The sequence below is a fragment of the Orycteropus afer genome, unplaced genomic scaffold, assembly GCF_000298275.1.
Source record: "Orycteropus afer afer isolate SDZICR_OR568_19922 unplaced genomic scaffold, OryAfe1.0 scaffold00049, whole genome shotgun sequence".
Classification (NCBI taxonomy): Eukaryota; Metazoa; Chordata; class Mammalia; order Tubulidentata; family Orycteropodidae; genus Orycteropus; species Orycteropus afer.
The window spans coordinates 7,917,060-7,936,462 of NW_006921636.1; the positions used below are offsets into that span (position 1 = coordinate 7,917,060).

At 47.9% G+C, this 19,403-nt stretch overlaps 1 protein-coding gene across 1 annotated transcript in view; it reads left to right on the plus strand.

The window, feature by feature from the left end:
• Nucleotides 1-19,403, plus strand: part of PREX1 (phosphatidylinositol-3,4,5-trisphosphate dependent Rac exchange factor 1) — a 254,992-nt gene that overhangs the window by 116,528 nt on the left and 119,061 nt on the right. Inside the window, exon 5 of the mRNA XM_007938333.2 lies at nucleotides 11,189-11,290. Within this exon, the coding sequence (XP_007936524.1) occupies nucleotides 11,189-11,290 (102 nt within the window). The remainder of the gene's footprint in view (nucleotides 1-11,188; nucleotides 11,291-19,403) is intronic.

Here is a 19,403-nt window from a genome sequence, read left to right on the forward strand (position 1 = left end):
GCCTCCTGCTCCCGGCCCACTGGAGCTAGAGGCATTTCTTCACTCAGACAGCTGCTGGCTGCTGAGGCTGAGAAGCCCCAAGGTTGACAAGTGAAAAGGCACAGTCCCGATGTTACCAATCCATACAGCAGGCCATTAACTTAAGTCCACTGTAAGTCCCAAGGTCAGCAGAGCATAGCAGCCTGCTGAGCAATGACATGGCTACGTGCAGGGTCCAAGCATGCCAAAGGCTAGAGACCATTCTCAAAGCTTCTCCTTATATACAGGAAGCAGACCACATACCCAAAGGCAGCTACTCAGCTTCTCCCAGTAGATTCCACCATGGAGTTGATTACCAGTCTCATTATGGGGAATACTACATCCAGCTGCCCAGCCACTCAACCAGGCCTAGCCAAGTTGACACACAAACAAAACCACCACACCTTTTGAAATTGTTCTAGGGTTTTCTCTGTGTTTTCCTTGATCTGTCTCTCAATTTATGAAGATACCTAAATATAATTATTTTGAATTCCTTATCGGGGATTTCCAATGCTGTGTCTTCCTCAGGGATGTGTTTTGGGTCTATATGCTGGCCCCTTGTTTATCCTGCTTTATCTTGCTTCTTGTGTGTGGACTGTGATGCTCTGTTGTCTCCAAGGCTTTGTGACATTTTTGGGTTTATATTTAGTTGGTGATTGTATGTTGGAGTGACTTGCCTACGATTTTCATTTTCTTTGTTTTTTTTTTTTTATATTATCTACACAAGCAGGGTACTGTGCTGTGCTCCTCTGTTCACTAGTTGACAGCACTTACACACTCACCACCTGTCTCCTTTACGGTTGTCAGCCTCTGGTATGTCCCTGCTGACCTTGGCAAACAGAGCCTATTCTTGGGTCCCTGGAATCCGAATGAGAATGCTATCACTTTAAAATCCAAAACGGTTGCCACTTACAAAGATTCAAAATGGCTGTGCCCTGGGTCACTTTAAATATCCAAAATGGCCACCACTTGTAAACATTCAAAATGGCTATGCCCTGAGTCACTGTAAATATCCAAAATGGCTGCCTCTTATAAACATTCAAAATGGCTGCACCCTCAGTCACTTTAAATATCCAAAATGGCTGTGCCTTCTGGACAGCAGAAAGTCAACAGCTCGGGTTGTCTCCCTACTTGCTGTTTCCCTTCCTAGTCATAGGCCATCAGCGCAGTCATCCCTGTAGCCTTTGGTGACCAGGTCTGATCTTTAGGTCAATTCTCAGGTCCCAACACCACTTGGAAATATTCAGGCTATTGGTCCCATCAGAGTAGCTGACAGTCCACAGCTCCGACCATCTTTGTACTCACTGTTTTCGTTCAGGTTTTTCCACTAGTTGGTGCCTAGTCTGCTTCTATGTAGTTCCTTTCAAAGCTCAGGGCTCCAGGAATATCTTCTGTATCTCTGTCAATTGGTTTTTGTTTTCTTTGTTGAAGAGGATCTGTGTCACTTGTCTGCCTATTCCCCCATCTTACGGGAAGTTCCTGAGACTGGTTTAAGAGAAAGGATGAATTGACATATTCACTTTTCTGGGAAGTTTAAGGTGTGAGAGAGCTTCAGTTCAGGCATGGCAAAATCCAGGTGTTCAAATCATAGTGTCAGGAAATTTTCTCTTGGCTCTCTTCTTGTCTGCCTCGGCACAGTTCCCAGGCAGACTCTCCCCAAGCAGTAGCAACATGGCTTCTAGTAACTCCAGTGCCCCTTTCCCAAGAGTAGCTGCAAAAAGCCTGGATCTGATGCTCATTGTCACAGCTTGGCTCAAGAGCGTTTCCCTGAACCAATTGCTGCAGATAGAATGACTCTCTGATTGGTCGCCTCTGGAGCTGGAGGGCAGAGCCTGCTTCTCTCCTATACCAGGGGCTGAAGGTGAGGTGGTCCCTTAAGGACAGTTGGTTTGTGGAAGAAGGTTGGGAATGGAAATTGGTCATGCCAAACGCTTTATATCTGTGTGATGATCTCCCGATGATTGCAGAGCTTTGCTTGTGTATAAAGCAGGTTCTCATTCGTTATCGTGTGTGAGCCTTACAACCACTGTCTGTTGTGTGTGAGTTAAGACATGTTTGTCTGCTTTGCAGACACCGCAGATGACCATGGTGCTGTAAGTTAGTTAGAGGTGCACCTCTCTGTCATATGCATGTATTCAATCTAGAGCTGGTATAGGGGCTCTGGTGGCAGGGCTCAGGGCCTCTTCTCAGTCCCTCTTCTACATCTGCAGTGTGTGACCCTCACTTACATGGTTTAAAATAGTGGTGACACAGTGGTTAAGTACTCAGTTGGCACTTTGAACACACCCACAGCTGTGATCTGCTCCCATAAAGATTACCTGTTACCTTTGAGTTGATTCAACTCATCGCAACCCTGGAGGACAGAGTAGAATTGCCCCATAGGATTTCCAAGCCTGTAAACTTTACGGAAACAGACTGCCACATCTTTCTCCCACAGAACAGCTTGTGGGTTCGAACTGCCAACCTTTCAGTTAGCACTTGAGCACTTACCCACTGTGCTATCAGGACTTCTCCCATAAAGATTACAGCCTGGAAAACCCATTGGGGACAGTTCTACTCTGTCACGTGGGTCACTGTGAGTTGAAATCGACTCAGAACCACCCAACAAAGACAACAAGATTCCAACATAAAACATCCACATTCCAGGCAGTGAAGTAGAGTAGAGGAAGAGGGTTGTAAAGGAAGGCATACATCCCCTTCTTTTAAGGGCAAGACCAGGAAACTGTGCACATCTTTGCTACTTGTATCTCATTGGCCAGCACTTAGTCACAGGCCACACCTACCTGCAAGGGAGGCTGGGAAATGTAGGCTTTATTCTGGGCAGCTGTGTAAGGAGGGAGCTCTGGTGGCATAGTGCCTAAGACATTTGACTACTAACCAGAAGGCTGGCAGTTCAAACCCACCAGCCACACCTCAGAGGGAAGACTGGGCAATCTACTTCTGAAGAAATACCACCTCACAAACCCAAGGAGGAGTTGCTATGGGTTGGAAACGACTCCATGACAGTGAGTTTAGTTTTTTTTTGGTATGTGTGGTAGGCTGAATAATGACTCCCAAAGATGTCCATGTCCTAATCCTTAGAACCTGTGAATGTCACTTTATACAAATGTCATCTTATAAAAGCACTTTGCAGATAGGAATAATTTAAGGATCTTGAGATGGGGAGTTATCCCAGGTTACCTTGTTGGACAAGGTAATCAGAAGGTTACTTATAAGTTGGAGGCAGGAGAAGTTCAGAGTCAGAGAAGGGGATATGGTGCCAGAAGCAAGGATTGGAGTGATGCACTTTGAAGATGGAGGAAGGGCCCATAAGCCAAGGAGTAGAGGCAGCCTCTAGGAGCTGGAAGAGGCAAGGCCAAGGAGTCTGCCTAGAGACTCTGCAGACACCTTGATTTTAGCCCAGTAGACTCATTTCACACTTCCATCTTTCAGAACTGTAAGAAAGTAGATTTGTGTTGCCTTCAGCCACTAAGTTTGTGGTCATTTGTTATGGCACCTGTAGGAGATGAACACTGTATGACCAACTAGAAATTCTTTTGTTGGGGAAGAAGAGTAATTGGGAGACAGCTCCTAGCCTTTGTCATGGGTGACTTTGATGACTATGAGTCAGATCCAACTTGATGGCAGTGAGTTGAGTGAGTTCTCTGAGGAATAAATGGAAAAAATGTGAGATTTTAAAAAAAGCTTCTATATTGCCTTGTAGCATACGTGCAGTAAATGCACCCATAGCATGATGGATTTGTACATGTGTGCATACCCCATGTAAGCATTCGAGGACGAGGTTTAGAACATTCCCATCATCCCATAAGGTTCCCTCAGACCCTTCCCAGCCACGTCCCTCTCTGCCTCCGGACATGACCACTGTGCTGATTGCTAGTTTCTCTCCCCATAGATTTTTCCTCTTCTAGAATTTCTAATGAATGGCATCATACCGCATTCTTTGGTGTCTGGCTTCCTTCGCTCAACATAATGTCCGTGCGCTTCATCCATGTTGGAGCCCGTGGCGTTGGTTTTGAGAACGTCGTTTTATTCTGAGTGGGATGGGAAGCCAGCGGAGGATATGGGGAGAGGAATGACTAGTTCATTTCGAAGCCACCCCCTTGGCTGTGTGAGGGTGACAGCAGGGAGACCAGGGAGAGGCTATTGCAACAGTCTGGGTGGGAGCTGCTGTGAGCTGAGCCCAGGGTGCTAGTGGTATGGGAAGTGATCAGATTCACATAGAGTTTGCAGGCAGTAGCTGACATGGTTTGCCAAATGGTTGGCTTTGGAATCTAATACAAGAGAGGGGTCCAACATGACTCCAGGGTTTTGGCCCTGAACAACTAGATTAATGGAGTTACCATTTCCTGAGATGGTAAAGGCTGCGGTAGGGGCAGGGATGGGAGGAAATTTAAAAAGTCTGTTTTGCACCTGTGACATTTACATGCCTGTTAGCCAGCCAGGTGGGCCTGCAGTCGGAGATTCGAGTCTGGGGTTCAGGGAAAGAGCCAGACTAGAGATGTGAATTTGAGTGTTTTCAGCATAAAGATGGTGCTTCAAGCCATGGGGCTGGATGAGATCAGCCAGGAAGGCAGTGTAGAGAGAAAGGAGGACCTGCGGCTGGGCCCAAGGGCTGCCACCGTTTAGAGGTTGGAATGATGGTAACATCAAAATCTCACCAGAATGACTTTGGTACATGAAGAGGGTTTAAGAAGCTCTTTAGAGAACCCTGCTGGCTCAGTAAGGAGCTCTGGTAGTACAGTGGTTAAGGCATTTGTCTGTTAACCAAAAGGTTGGTGGTTTGAACCCATCAGCCACTCTGCGGAAGAAAGATAAGATGGTCTGTTTCTGTAAAGATTGGCAGCCTTGGAAATCCAATGGGAGTCTCTGTGAGTTGGAACTGACTCGATGGCAGTGAGTTTGGTCTTTTGGTGTTTGGTGGCTTAGTGGTTAAGCGTTTGTCTGCTAACCAAAAGGTTGGTGGTTCAAACCTACCAGCTGCTCTGCAGGAGAAAGATGAGACATCTGTAAAAATTATAGCCTTAGAAACCCTGTGGAGCAGTTCTACTCTGTCCTGCAGGGTTGCTGTGAGAATCAACTCGGTGGCAATGCATTTAGGTTTGTTTTTTTTTTTTCAAAGAAGATAATTAAGGAGCTCCATTGGCACTACAGTTAGGCTGCTAACTGAAAGGCCAGTGGTCGGAACCCACCCAGCGGCTCTGCAGGAGAAAGACCTGGTGATCTGCTCCTGTGAAGAATACAGCCTAGGAGACCCTGTGGGGCAGTTCTCCTTTGTCACATGGGTCCTTTGAGTGGAAATTGACTTGATGGCACCCAACAGCGAGAAGATGATTCTTAAAGGTTTGTCCCCCGAGCACCTCCCTGTAGTAAGAGAATAGTGACTGGTGGCCGCATGTGTGTGGTGGCTTTTTTTTTTTTTTTTTTGTCTTTGTAATGAAAATTTTAAAAAAACAAAACGCCAAACTCACTGCCATTGAGTCAGTTTGACTCATAGCAACCCCTCATTGGGTTTCTGAGGCAGTATCTCTATGGAAGTAGATTGCCCAGACTTCTTTCCAAGGAGTGGCTAGTGGGTTTGAACTGCTAGCCTTCTGGTTAGCAGTCAAATGCCCGAGGCACTACGCCACCAGAGCTCAAGTGAAATAAAAATCTATAGAGTGTTTAGGGACAAGTCTAGTTGGTGGCTGTGATGATCCTGTGCAAACACCTTCTCCTGCCAAGTTCCCGGGGGCTTCTGGAAAGCGCTTCCCCACCCCCAGGCTCCCCTCTCTCTGCCGGGAGCTGACATCACAGGGGCAGCTTGTGGCAAGTGCTGGCTCCAAGGACAAAGGCCTGCGTGTGAGCAGTGTGGGGCCTGGCATCTCACAGCTGCCACGGCCTCGGTCCCCCATCTGTGCCAGAGTTAGACACAGGGGCGGGTGGACATGGGGTGGGAGCCAGGCAGCTCCTGTCCGAGCGGGGAGCCAGGGCCCCAGACTCTGCTTCTCAAAGCTGAAGACCCATTTAGATCCCTGACAGGCAGCCGGGGTGGCTCTGAGCCTAGCTTTCCGTCTGGACCCTCGCTCTGAGGCTCCCCTGTTCTGGGGTAACCATGGGAGAATGCCCTCCCGAGGTTCAGTTCCCTGAGCGGTGAAATGGGAATTATGATCGTTTTCAGTTCATAGGGTGGTTCACTTCATTGGTGGTCAGGATCAGGGCCCTGGGTGGTACACTGCCAGCTCTCCATCGGTGTTCACAATGGAAGAAGATGATGGTTTAGAAGTATTACTGGGCGCAGAATGAGCCCTGGCAAGAGACTGCGTAGAGGGCGTACTGACGAGGGAGGATGCAGTGACAGGAGCTGGTGGTGAGTGTGGGAGTGACGGTCTCCTGAATTTGGTTCCTGGTAGGATTCACTCTGTGGGCCAAAGTCTGGTTATCCACAGGACAACACTCATGTGCCCCGCTCCCAGATAAAGAAGGAAGACCCTTGCGCACCAGTTGAAGATTCCCACCTCACTTTCCAAACCCCATTCCCCTCCTTCCACAGAGGCAATACCCATCTGAGTTTGGTATGTTACTTGCTTTTCCATCTTTCATGTTTTGCTACATACGTTCTCTACATAATGGTGTTCTGTTTTGTTTTGCATGTTTAAAAAGCTTTTTGTAGAGTCAAAAGAGAACCTACAGATTGGGAAAAAATATTTGGTAATAACATATCTGACAAGGGACTTATCTCTAGAATTTATAGAACACTCCAACACCTCAATAACAAAAAGACAAACAATCCAATTAAAAAATGGGCAGAAGATATGAATAGACACTTCACCAAGGAGGATATTCAAGCGGCCAACAAACATATGAAGAAATGCTCACGATCATTAGCTATTAGAGAGATGCAAATCAAAACAACAATGAGATACCATCTTGCTCCAGCACTAGTAGCAAAGTTCAACAAGACAGAAAATAACAAATGCTGCCGAGGTTGTGGAGAGATTGGGATTCTCATACACTGCTGGTGGGACTGTAAAATGGTACAACCATTGTGGAAAGCAGTATGGCGATTCCTTCAAAAGTTGGAAATACAAATACCATTTGACCCAGCCATCCCATTACTACGTATATACCCTAAAGAAGTGAGAGCCATAACAAGAACAGATATATGCACGCCGATGTTCATCGCAGCACTATTTACAATAGCCAAAACTTGGAAACAACCTAGATGTCCAACAACTGAGGAATGGATAACCAAACTTTGGTACATTCACACAATGGAATACTATGCAATGCTAAAGAATAATGTAGAATCTGCAAAACACTGCATAACGTGGATGAACTTGGAGGACATTATGCTGAGCGAAATAAGTCAGTCACAAAAGGACAAATATTGTATTAGTCCGTTATTGTAAAAGTTAAGGAAAGGTTTATGTATTGGAGGACATTTTCTTTGTTGGTTACCAGGGGTGGGAGGGAAGGGGAGGGAATGCTGTTAGATAGATAGAGATAAATATTGATTTGGGTGAAGAGAAGGGCAATGTACCAAATGTGAGTGACCAATATGGCAGCATTGAGGATGAGAAAGACAGAGAGAGTTACATGGGCAGTACAAACAACAAATATGAACCCCTTTGCATATACAATACTGAGTTGTCAGTGAAAGCAAACATGGGTATAGGGACAGATAGATGGGTGAACAAGCTAAACAATTAGGTATGTCTAAATGGAGAGTGTATCCAAGATCATATACAGGGTTGGCAGACAATGGGCCTATAAGTTCATGTGAATGATCAGAATTCCCAGGTATATAGTAGAGCTGACAAGGGGCAAGGTTATGGTCATTACTTGGTCACAGCCAGCTACCCAGAGGGACCGAGTAGTTGATCCTGTGGGCTTGGGACCATAGTCGCAGGGGACATCAAACTCAATTGGCATAACATACTATACAAAACATTGTTCCACCTACTACTTTGGCGAGTAGCGACTGGGACCTTAAAAGCTAGGAAGCTGCCATCTAGATGCAACAATGGGTCTCTCCTCGTCAAGAAGAAAGAAGAAAACCAAAATTAATGGAAACAATCAGTCCTAGCGACTGGTACACCATCCGATCTGCAACCTATACAACTATGAGACCAGAAGAACTAGATGGTGCCCAGCTACCACTGCCATCCACTTGGAAGGGATGTAGGAGATCCTGCATAAAGAGGGAGAACAATGTGGTACAAAACTCAAAATCATTTGGAGGCAAAAAAAAAAAAAAAAAAAAAAAAAAGAAGGTGGGGACCAGGTTTGCTGGTCCAATGGAGCCTGGTGTAACCACTGAGACTATGGCCCCTAGCTGCCCTTCAGGTCTGGAATTGAACCCACAACTGTGGTTTCCAGCCAAACAAAATATAGGCATGTGAGTTAAACATTTACCTCAAGTAGACACACGCCCTGGAGAGAACAATCATGGGAGAAGGAAGTGCTGCTTATACACAGGGAGATAGCTCAGGGTGCAGAAGAGTATGAAGGGATGGACACTGGGAGGAGGTAACTATGGGGAGGAAGTGGGAGGGGAGCTGCTGCATTGTAAATTTTGGTCAATGACATGAGACAAAGTATATGTGAACTGCTGTATGAAAAGTGAATTTACTCTGTAAATCTTCACCCAAATCCTAAAAAAATAAAGAAATAAATAAAAAATACAAAGCTTTTTGTATGGGTTCATAAGGTACATATCAGGAGCCCTGGGGACGTAATGGCACTTGGGTGCTAACCGAACGGTTGGTGGTTCGGACCCACTCAGCAGCTCCACGGGAGACAGACCTGGTGATCTGCTTCCGTGAAGAATCCAGCCTAGAAAACGTGGGGCATTTCTACCTTTGTCATGTGGGGTCACTGTGAGTCAGAGTTGGCCCCATGGCACCTAACAACAATCGCATGAGACACAGTCTTCTGTTTTTTTTTTTTTTTTTTTCTGCTTAATAGTATGTGCTTGAGGTTCACCCGTGAAACAATTTGGCAACACCTGGGGGATTTGAAAGGAGTGCTGGTGGTTTAGTGCCTAAGGCATTTGACTGATAACCAGAAGGCTAGCAGTTCAAACCCACCAGCCACTCCTTGGAGGGAACACTGGGCAATCTGCCTCTGTAAAGACTTAACTGCCTTGGAAACCCACATGGGGTTGCTGTGAGTCAGAATCGACTCGATGGCAGTGAATTTGGGTTTTGAGGGGAGCTGAAGGAGTCCCTGTGTGGGATGCCAACAGTCTACTTCCAAACTACTGTGCAAACGACTGCTAATTGAAAGGTTGGTGGTTCAAGCTGACCCATTTTTCTGTTCTCCAGCTGATGAATGAGGAGCTCTGGTGGTGTAGTGGTTAAGGCATCAGGCTGTTAACCAAAAGTCAGTGGTTTGAACTCACCAGCTGCTCTGCAGAAGAAAGATGAGTCAGTCTGCTTCTGTAAACATTTACAGCCTTGGAAACTCAGCGGGGCTTGCTATGAGTTGGAATCAACTTGATGGCAGGGAGTGTGGTTTTTTTGGTGAGTGATGGCTATTTAGGCCGCTTTCCAATTTTTGCTGTTCCAAACAAGGCTGTTTTGAATGTCTTCATTCCTGTCTCCTGGTGCATCTGTGTGAAATTTCTCTAGTCCACGAGCTGGCAAACTTTCCTATAAAAGATTCAGTAGTGAATATTTTAGGCTTTGTGGCCTTGTGGTCTGTGTTGTAACTACTCAGCTCTGGCATTGTAGCCAGAGAGCATCCCCAGACGCTATGTAAACGAATGCATGTGGCTGGGTTCCAGTGAGACTTCCGTGATAGAAGCAGGCTGTGGGCAGGATGCGGCCCATGGGTCCTACTCTGCCCACCTGTGTTCTAGACTGTGCACTGGGTTGTGGAATATGCTCATGTCTGCTCTCCTTAACCAGTTACTGGTTGCTATTGAGTCAGTTCTGATTCCTGGTGACCCCGTGTGTGTCAGAGTGGCCCTGAGCTCCAAGGGTTTTTTCAGTGGCTGACTTTTCAGAAGCAGGGTGTCAGGTCTTTCTTCCAAGGCACCTCTGGGTGAGCTCTGACTGGCTGAGCCTGTCACCTGTTTGCACCACCCAGAGACTCCTTGCTTGTTAGTGGCTGTCAAGTTGATTATGCCTCCTGGTGGTCCCATGTGTGCAGAGTAGAACTACAGTCACTATAGGGTGGTTTGCTTTTTTTTAATTGTGATTTGGGTGAAAGTTTACAGAGCAAATTCCCATTCCATACAGCAGTTCACACACACATTGTCTTATGACATTGACTGTAATTTACCCCAATGCAACAACATCCCTCCCACTTCATCCCCATAGTTACCTCTTCCCTGTGCCTATCCCTGTGCATAAACAGCCCTTATTTCTCCCATGATGGTTGTCTCCAAGGAGTGTATCTACCTCAGGTACATGTTCAACTCCTATGCCTGTCTTTTGTTTGGCTGGAAGCCACAGGTGTGGGTTCAGTTCTGGACCTGAAGGGCAGCTAGGGACCATAGTCTCAGTAGTTCCACCAGGCTCTATCAGACCAGCAAACCTGGTCCCCCCCCCTTTTTTTTTTCTGAATGATTTTGAGTTTTGTTCCACATTGTTTTCCCTTTCTATCCAGGATCTCCTACATAGATCCCCCTCTGAGTGGTTGACAGTGATAGCCAGGCACCATCTAGTTCTTCTCGTCTCATAGTCATATAGGCTGAGAATTGCATGGTGTACCAGTCACAAGAACTAATTGTTTCCATGAATCTTTGGTTTTCTTCATTCTTCTTTGCTCTGGACGAGGAGAGACCCATCGTTGCATCTAGATGGCAGCTTGCAAGCTTTTAGGATCCCAGTGGCTACTTTGCCAAAGTAGGAGGTAGAACAGTGTTTTGTGCAGTGTGTTATGCCAGTTGACCCTGATGTCCACTATAGGGTTTTAAGGCTTGCTTTTGGAAGCACATTGCCAGGCTTTACTTTTGAGGTGCCTCTGGGTAGGCTTGACCCGCCAACCTTTTGAAAAGTAGTCCAGTGCTGGACCATGTGCATGCCACCCAGGGACTCCTTCAACTCCCCTAGGTGATGACAAATTGCTTCTAAAGTGAATGTCCGAAGCTATGTTTTGAGTGTTTCCCATGGTTGTCTGAGGGTGGCCAAGTCTCCATGTGGTCCTCAGTGAGTTTTAATGATGGTCTTCTGTCTCTTTGCAGAGCTGCATGCTTCTAGGAGGCCGGAAGACCACGGACATCCCTTTGGAGGGCTACCTTCTGTCTCCGATTCAGAGGATATGCAAGTACCCCCTCCTCCTCAAGGTGAGGTGCTCTCTGACGTCATGCCCTGTAATTGAAGTGACAAAACCCAGGTCCAACTGGTTTAAGGAAAAAATAAAATTTGTTAGTGCCAGTAACTGCAAAGCCTAATGGCAGTGTTGGCTCTGAGCGAGGCTGGCTCCAGGGTTCAAATGAAGTCCCCGGGACCTTGTTCCTTTCTCTTTTGTCCGACTCTGCTTTCTACTGTTTAGCTTTGTTTTCAGTGTGGTAGCAGCAGATGGCTTTAGTTACCCTGGCTTGTACCTTCTCAAGTTTAAGGTCATCAGGAAAGCATGAACCTCACTTCTAGTAGCTCTAACAAAAGTCCTGAGACTTTCATCTCAGGTTTTGGCCACCTGTGGCCAGGGTAATGTGATATTTGGGATTGTTTGCGCCTCAGTTGAATGTGAATCACAATACCTTACTCTTGATCCAATGACTGTGGTGAGCTGGGTAGTGTTTTGCTTTGATTGGTTGAGACATGGTCAGGTGTTCAACTTCTGATCCAATGGCAATGAGTAGGGCAATGTTGTGCTGTTACTGGCTAAGATCTAGGTCAGGTGCTTCATCCCTGAACCAATTAGTCTGAGCAAGGGAGCTCTGATTGGCTCATACTTGACTCATGTTCTCCAACCTGGAACCAATCACTAGATCCCATAGCCCACAAGACTGTGGGTAGGGACAGATGGACCCCTCACACCAAAATCTGGACTGTTTGTGGAAGAGGGGAGGTAGATGCTAGGTGGGTGAGCAGACAATCACTGCCCACACAGCTGTTGTTACCTGACATCATAAATCCAAACCAAACTCATTTGGTTTGTGTCCTGGTCAGGACACATCAGGTCAGGGGGAGGATTTGGCTGTTTGTGTGGGCACCTGAGAAGTCTTGAGTCTCAGCTTCCAAGCCTGCTTCTGGGCAGATCTTGAGCTGAGTGGATGGCTCTTCTGTCAGCCACTGCTCTCAGCCCTTGGAAATGGCAGCTGTTGGTCCCAGCCTGCCCTGACTCTGTCCTAAAGATCTACCATCTGACTGTTCCCTGGTGGTTTGCTGCTGGGGTTAATTTGCCTGGTGATGCCTCATTCCTGCTCCTGCTCACAGGGGCCTCGTGTGCCCTTTCTCAGTGAAGTGGAAGAAGGAGGAGGAAGAAGGCACTATGGCATTCCTGAACTTGACTTTCTGCTGGAGGAAGTGGGTGATGAAACCCTGGCCATGAGCTCTGTCCAAGAACTGTACCATGTGCAGCCCGGTACAGGGCAGCACAGTAAGGGGTGGGACACAGCTCTCCCCACACCTCCTCTGGCCTTGTGCTGTTGATCCCTTACCAGGCCCCCAAAAGTTCTGCAGTTGTTCTGGCAGCTGCCTTTTTTTTTTTTTTTTTAATTTTTATTGTGATTTGGGTGAAAGTTTACAGAGCAAATTCACTTTCCATACAGCAACTCACATACACTTTGTCTCATGACATTGACTGCAATTTTCCACAATGCAACAGCTTCCCTCCCACTTCCTCCCTGTAGTTACCTCTTCCCTGTATCCTTCCCTCCCATGCACTCCTGCCCCCTGATCTGTCTCCCTGTGCATACACCGCCCTTCTATTCTCCCATGATTGATCTCTCCAAAGAGTGTATCTACTTAATGTAACTGTTCAGCTCATAGGAGCTGGAAGCCACAGGAGTGGGTTAAGTTCCAGACCTGAGGGGCAGCTAGGGGCCTTAGTCTCAGTGGTTCCATCAGGCTCTATCAGACCAGCAGACCTGGTCCTTTTTTTTCCTCAATGATTTTGAGTTTTGGTCCACATTGTTTTCCCACTCTGTCCAGGATCTCCTGCACTGATCCCTTTCTGAGTGGTTGAAAGTGGTAGCCAGGCATCATCTAGTTCTTCTGGTCTCATAGGGTATAGGCTGAGGATCGCATTGTCTACCCATTGCTTGGACTAACTGTTTCTATGCATCTTTGATTGTCTTCTTCTTTGCTCTGGATGAGGGGAGACCCATCATTGCATCTAGATGGCTGCTTGCAAGCATTTAAGATCCCAGTTGCTACTCGTCTGGTAGCTGCTTTGACCCCTTGGTCTGGAAGAAATTCCAGCTAGAGTTCATGAGTTGGTAGCCTGTGGATGGAATTGGCCTCATAGATGTGTTTCATTTGGCCTGTTTGTTGTGTCTTCAAAACTTGAATTAGTTGCCAGCATTTATGATGTAGTGGGTAGCTCTGGTAGCGTAGTGCCTAAGGCATTTGACTGCTAACCAGAAGGCTGGTGATTCAAACCTACCAGCCACTTCTCAGAAGGAAGATTGGGCAATCTACTTCTGTAGAGATAATGCTTCGGAAGCCCTAGGAGGGGTCACTATGAGTCAAATCAACTCGATTGGCAGTGAGTTTGTTTTTGGCTTTTATGATGTAGTGAGGAGCTTTAGTGGCACCACAGTTAAGCACTCAGCTGCTAACCAGAAGGTTGTGGTTTGACTCTTACTAGCTGTTCCATGGGAGAAAGATGAGGCAGCCTGCTTCCATAAAGATTTACAGCCTTGGCAACCCTGTGGGGGCAGATCTGCCCCATCCTGCAGGATTCTACGAGTCCGAATCAACTCAACAGCAATGAGTTTGGTTTGGATTCATGATGTAGTGGTTTAGAGCAGGGTTGGTAACCTGTGCCCGTGGATCAAAGCCAGCCCATGGCCTCTTTTTTGCACAGCCTGTGAACAAGAATAATGTTTATAATTTAAAGGGTTGTAGGGAGAAAAAATAGAAGAATATGCAACAGGGACCGGATGTGGCCGGCAAAATCTGAAATACTTACTATCTGGACTTTACAGGAAAAATTTGCTGAGCTCTGGGTTGGAGCCAGGCTTTGGAGCCAGCTGCCTGGGTTTGAAGTGTAGCTCTGCTACTTACCAGCTGTGTGACTTTGGGCAGATCACTTTACTGCCCTCTACCGCATTTTCCTCGTGTATAATACAGAGTTTGTATTAATAGTACTTAGGGTTGTTGTGATGATCACCAGACCAAACCAAAGTCACTGCCATTGAGTCGATTCCAACTTACAGCCACCCCTACTGGGTTCCTGAGGCAGTAAATCTTTATGGAAGTAGAGTGCCTCATCTTCCTTCCAAGGAGTGGCTGGTGGGTTTGAACCGCCAACCTCCTGGTTAGCAGTCAAATGTCACTATACCACCAGAGCTCCTTGTGATGATTACACATGTACTTAATTCTTGCTACAACTTGGTGAAGGAGGTACTATGAGTAGCCCCATTTTAGAGATGAGGCAGCTAAAGCACAGAGAAGGGCAGTGGCTTTTCCAAGGCTGCACAACAGGTGAACAGCAGACACCACCATTTGTGCCTGGGCAGTTCCGTTTCAGAGTGCTGCCCCCAACCATTGAACTGCATGGCCTGTTGAGCAGCACCTTGGAGAGTTCAGCTGCCAAAACTTGGGTATCTGGATGTTGATCTTAGTTTCCTAAATGGGGGCCTGGCGAAGCTGGTGGCCTGTGTTTCATGGCTTGGTGGCTGGTGTGCTCATTCTTCCAGGGGTTTTAAGACCTTCAACATTTGACCCATTAGAAGAACTGCCAGCGATAGCCCTAGGGTCAGGTCCTGGAGGGCCCCTGGGCGTCAGCCCTATGGTTTCTGGATCTTGGGGAAGTTTCAGGGTCTCAGTGGACACTTGGAGCATTAGCTTCTGCAGCATATTTTAACAACCAGTTTGGCTGGACCTGCTTGTATGGGTAGCCGCTAGCTCTTGCCGTGAGGTCTGGAGGTTTTCGGTGCCCTGCTCACCCCCAGGGGCCAGCGTTTGGTCCGGCGGGATTCCTAGGATCTGGATTTGCAGGAAAGTAGAGACACCAGGGCCAGGAACCGATGGGAGAATGTCTGCCCACAGGAAACGCCGATGAAGCTGGCCGTGGGTTTGCTTTTCTGACCAGGCAGCTGTTTACACTGCCCCGTGTGCGCTCTGCGGAGGCACGCTCCACTTCCTCCGTCTCCAGCTGTGTTTATTGGGCTGGGAGGGCGCCCAGGGACCAGTCAGCAGGGCCTCAGATTCCTGTGGGGACACGCCATGTTCCCGCCTGACAGAGTTGCTCAGTGTCCTGGCCTTTGGCACCCGCAGCCGGAACGTTTGCATCAGAGAGCAGCTGGGCCTGAGGGGAGCTTTTCATGCCCCTTCACTTCCTCCTTCCGTCAGGTTTTCCAGTGGATCTTAAAGATGATCCCATCAGCCTGGGGCAGCTGAACTCAGGCCCCCAAGATGCCCCCTCCAGCCCTTTCAGATTCTGACGCCCTCACAGATGTCCCTGTGGCCCTCTGAGGCCCCTTGTTTAAGCTGAACTCCACGTCACATAGGCGACCAGGGTAGAGGAGCCTGGGTGGGTGAGAGGGAAGAGGCAAGAATGAAAGGCTCTTTGGAGACAGCTTCAAAAGGCTGACTTTGAACATTGCTGAAGAAAACCAGAACGCTCTATTCCAGCTTCAGCCTGGACCTGGGCGTTTTCAGCTTTTGCTGAGTTTTCCATGGACATTTCCAGGGAAATGGTTCTGTTTAGGGTGATGGCCCATGCTCAGATGGCAGGTGTCCGAGGGGCACCCTGCCTATCACTGTCTGTCCTGATCGTGCACACATCTCGTTGGGGCCCCCACTGTGCACTGGCTGTACGGCAGCTCGGGGTTCATACAGATGTGAACAAGATGGACCCAGACACTGCTCCTCGGCGCATCCCACCTGATCCTGGACGCTGGGAGGGCCTGGGGCATAATGGAAGTGCGTGAGGTCAGGGATGGTCCTGGGGCAACGTGATGGTGCGGTCCCTGTCTAAAGGGGCAGCAGGCATTCCGGTGCCCGTGGGCTCCCACGTACCTCCTACTCCTGTGGCCGTATCTTCTCCCATCTCCTTGCTGGTTCCCTCCTTCCCCAGACCTCTGAGCGTAGGTGGCCCTCTGCACGGTCCTAGCCTTTCCTCTCTCTCGACCCTCTCCCATGGCAGCCTCCTCCCCTCCCGTGGCCTTTTCTGTTTTCTTTTTTTTGGTATATCCACAGGGTTTCGCAGTCCACCACCACACTCAATTTTAGAACCTTTCCATCATCTCCCAGAAGAAACCCTGTACCCATGAGCAGTCACTTCCTCTCCCCCTCCGATCCCTCCAGCTCTTGGCAACCACTTGTTTACTTTCTGTCTCCATGGATTTGCCTATTCTGGACATTGCATATAAATGAAATCATGTAATATGTGTGTGGCCTTTTGTATCTGGCTTCTCTTCACTCAGCATAATGTTTTCAGGGTTCATCTATGTTGTAGCCTGTATCAGAGCTTCATTTCCTTCCCCCCTCCCCAAAAGAGTCTAGATGCATCAGTAATACATTGTAGGAGCATTCTGACATTTGGCACGGATATCTTTAAATGTCTCCCCATTTCAAAATGTTTTATTCCTTCAATCAATTTTTTTCTTTAATTTCTGAAATACATATACATATATTGTGATCGTAGACCCAGGGACATACACGTTCTTTTACCTGCTTTGTAATATTGTGTTGTATCTAGTGTGTGGATGGACCATAAATTGTTCTTGTTGTTGTGCCAACTTCACCACTATCTCTTTCCAAAATATTTTCGTCACCCCAGACAGAAACACTGTACCTGTTAGGCAGTAACCCCCATTCCTCTTCCATGAGGCCCATTCTGTTTCTTTCAGCGGCCAGATAATATTCCCTTGTAGGAGTGGGCCACGTTTGATTTATCAGTTCATGGACACTTGGGTTGTTTCCTTTTTGGCGATTATGAATAATGCTACTGTACACATCACTGCGTAAGTGTTTGTGTGGGCATTGCCCCAGCTTTAAGCTCCATCTCTAAGCTGATGACTTCCTGCTGGGACCTCTCCCCTGAACCTGAGACTCGTCCTCGCATCCATTCAGCTTCTGTACTTGGATGTCTAACAGGCATCTCCTACTTAAAATGTCTAGAATTGAATGTTTGGTTCTGCTCTGCCCCGGCCCGTCTCCCACCCGTCTCAGCAAACGGCCCCTCCACCCTCTGGATGTTCAGGCCAAACCTTGGTGTTCGTCTTGCCTCTTGTCTTTCTCTCACCTGACATCTGACCCATTAGGAAATCCTGCTGGTTCTACCATCAGAATCTGTCCAGAGTCCAGCCACTCCTAACTCCTGCATGCCACCTCTCTCCTGGACCCCTGCTGGGGTTTCCAGTGGGTCTCCCCTTGCCCCAACAGTCTCCTCAACGTAGTAGTGAAATGGAAGTCAGTTCGTGGGGCTCCAGGGGCTCCTCGCCCACTAAGTACAAAACCCCAGCTCCTGTCTCTTGCTGCCTGCAAGGTCCTACTTGATCTAATCTGGAGTTCCTCTCAGGCCCTCTGTCTCTTCTCGCCCTCCCTCACTGTCCTTCAGACACACTTGTCTCCTTGCTGTTCTTCCATGCCTCAGGGCCTTTGTACCTGCTGTCACCTCTGCCTGGAACACTGTTACCCCAGAGATCCTGAGGCTCCCTCCCTATGCTTTGTTGGGCCTCTGCTCCTTAGATGTCCTTCCCCAGAGAGGCCTTTCCTGTCCACCCTCACTGGGCATGTAGCGTCTGCCATTCTCTGTCCCCTTACCCTGCCTTATTTTTCTTTCTTTTTTGGTTTTAAAGAACAGAAATTTATTTTCTCACAGTGAAGGAGGCTAGAAGTCTGAATTCAGGGCCTTAGCTCTCAAAGAAGCTCTCTCTGTGTTGGTTCTAGGAGAAAAGTTCTGCTTCTTTGGACTTCTATTTCCCCATTCCTTGGAAATGTACCTGCCACCTCTGCTCTTCCTGTTTGTGATGGATTCTGTGTTGATCTGATCTTCTTATAGCGCTCTGATCGGGTTTAGGACATACCCTGCACTATTAAGGCCTCATTACCGTAACAAAGGAAACCCCATTCCCAAACAGAGCCATATCCACAGGTATCAGGGTTTGGACCTCAATACTTATTTGGGGGACAGAATTCAATCCATAACACAGTCTCATAGAATTCCGTTTTCTGAATGGTGCTTGGGGCTTTTGCCGACCATTAAAACAGCCATAAAAGGATCACACTTGTGTTGGAAGTAGGGAAGTCGACGAGGGCGTTTCCTGCGCGGCTTTGGCCTTGGGAGCTGGTGCTAGGATCCCAGCTGTTGGGTAGCGCTAGATGGGATTCATTCCTGGGAGCTATTTCCCCCTGAATCTTAGTCTCTCACCTTATCTTTCTTCATTGCCCGGCTTGCTAGCTCACACTGTCTGACCTGACTCTGACGTGCTGATGATTTTTTGTCACCTCTGTTAGAAGTTCAGCTCCATGGGGCAGGGATCTGGGGCTGCTTTGTTCCCTGTTGTTTTCTCAGTGAGGAGCATGGTGCCTGGTGCTTGAGCTGCTGTGGAGTTGGCCCCTGACTCCTGGTGACGCTACCCACAGTGGGCGGGGTGTGACCTGGCCCTGCTCTCTGACGCGGAGCAGATCCTTGTGATCTATGGGGTTTCATTGGCTGGTTTTCAGAAGCACATCACCAGCCCTCTCTTCCTGGCCCCCCTTAGGCTGGGTGCTCCTCTGAAGCCCATTCAGCAGCGGCACAGCTACTTGGCGGCCTCCGCTGACAGGTGGTGGCTGCTGAGGTGCACTGGCCGGGAATTGAACTTAGGTCTCCTGTATAGAAGGAGAGAATCCTACCACTGAACCACTGCTGCTCTCTGGCACGTAGCAGTGCCCCCCCAAGGCTTGTGGGAGGAGTGTGGAAATGCCACCTTCTTGAGGCCAGCTGTTTCTGAATCTAGGAATTGGGACCCTTAGGTGAGGGCTCCTGATTTTCAGTTGTCAACTTGATTTAAAATTTGTCACACATCATGGGGGCCAAACAGAGCATGTCCTGGGGCGTGTCCATCTGGGATAGCTGCTCCAGCAGGTTTCTGTCCAAGGTATTCTTGCTCACTCTTTCTTTTTTAATGCATTTTATTGAAATGTAATTCATGACAGTGAAATACACAAAACTAAAGTGACATAGGTCAATGCTTTTTTTTTTTTTTTTTAGTGTTCCCTCCCCTCCCCTCCCACCCCTGGCAACCAACAAAGAAAGTTTCCCTCCATATATAAACCTTTCCTTGACCCTCCACA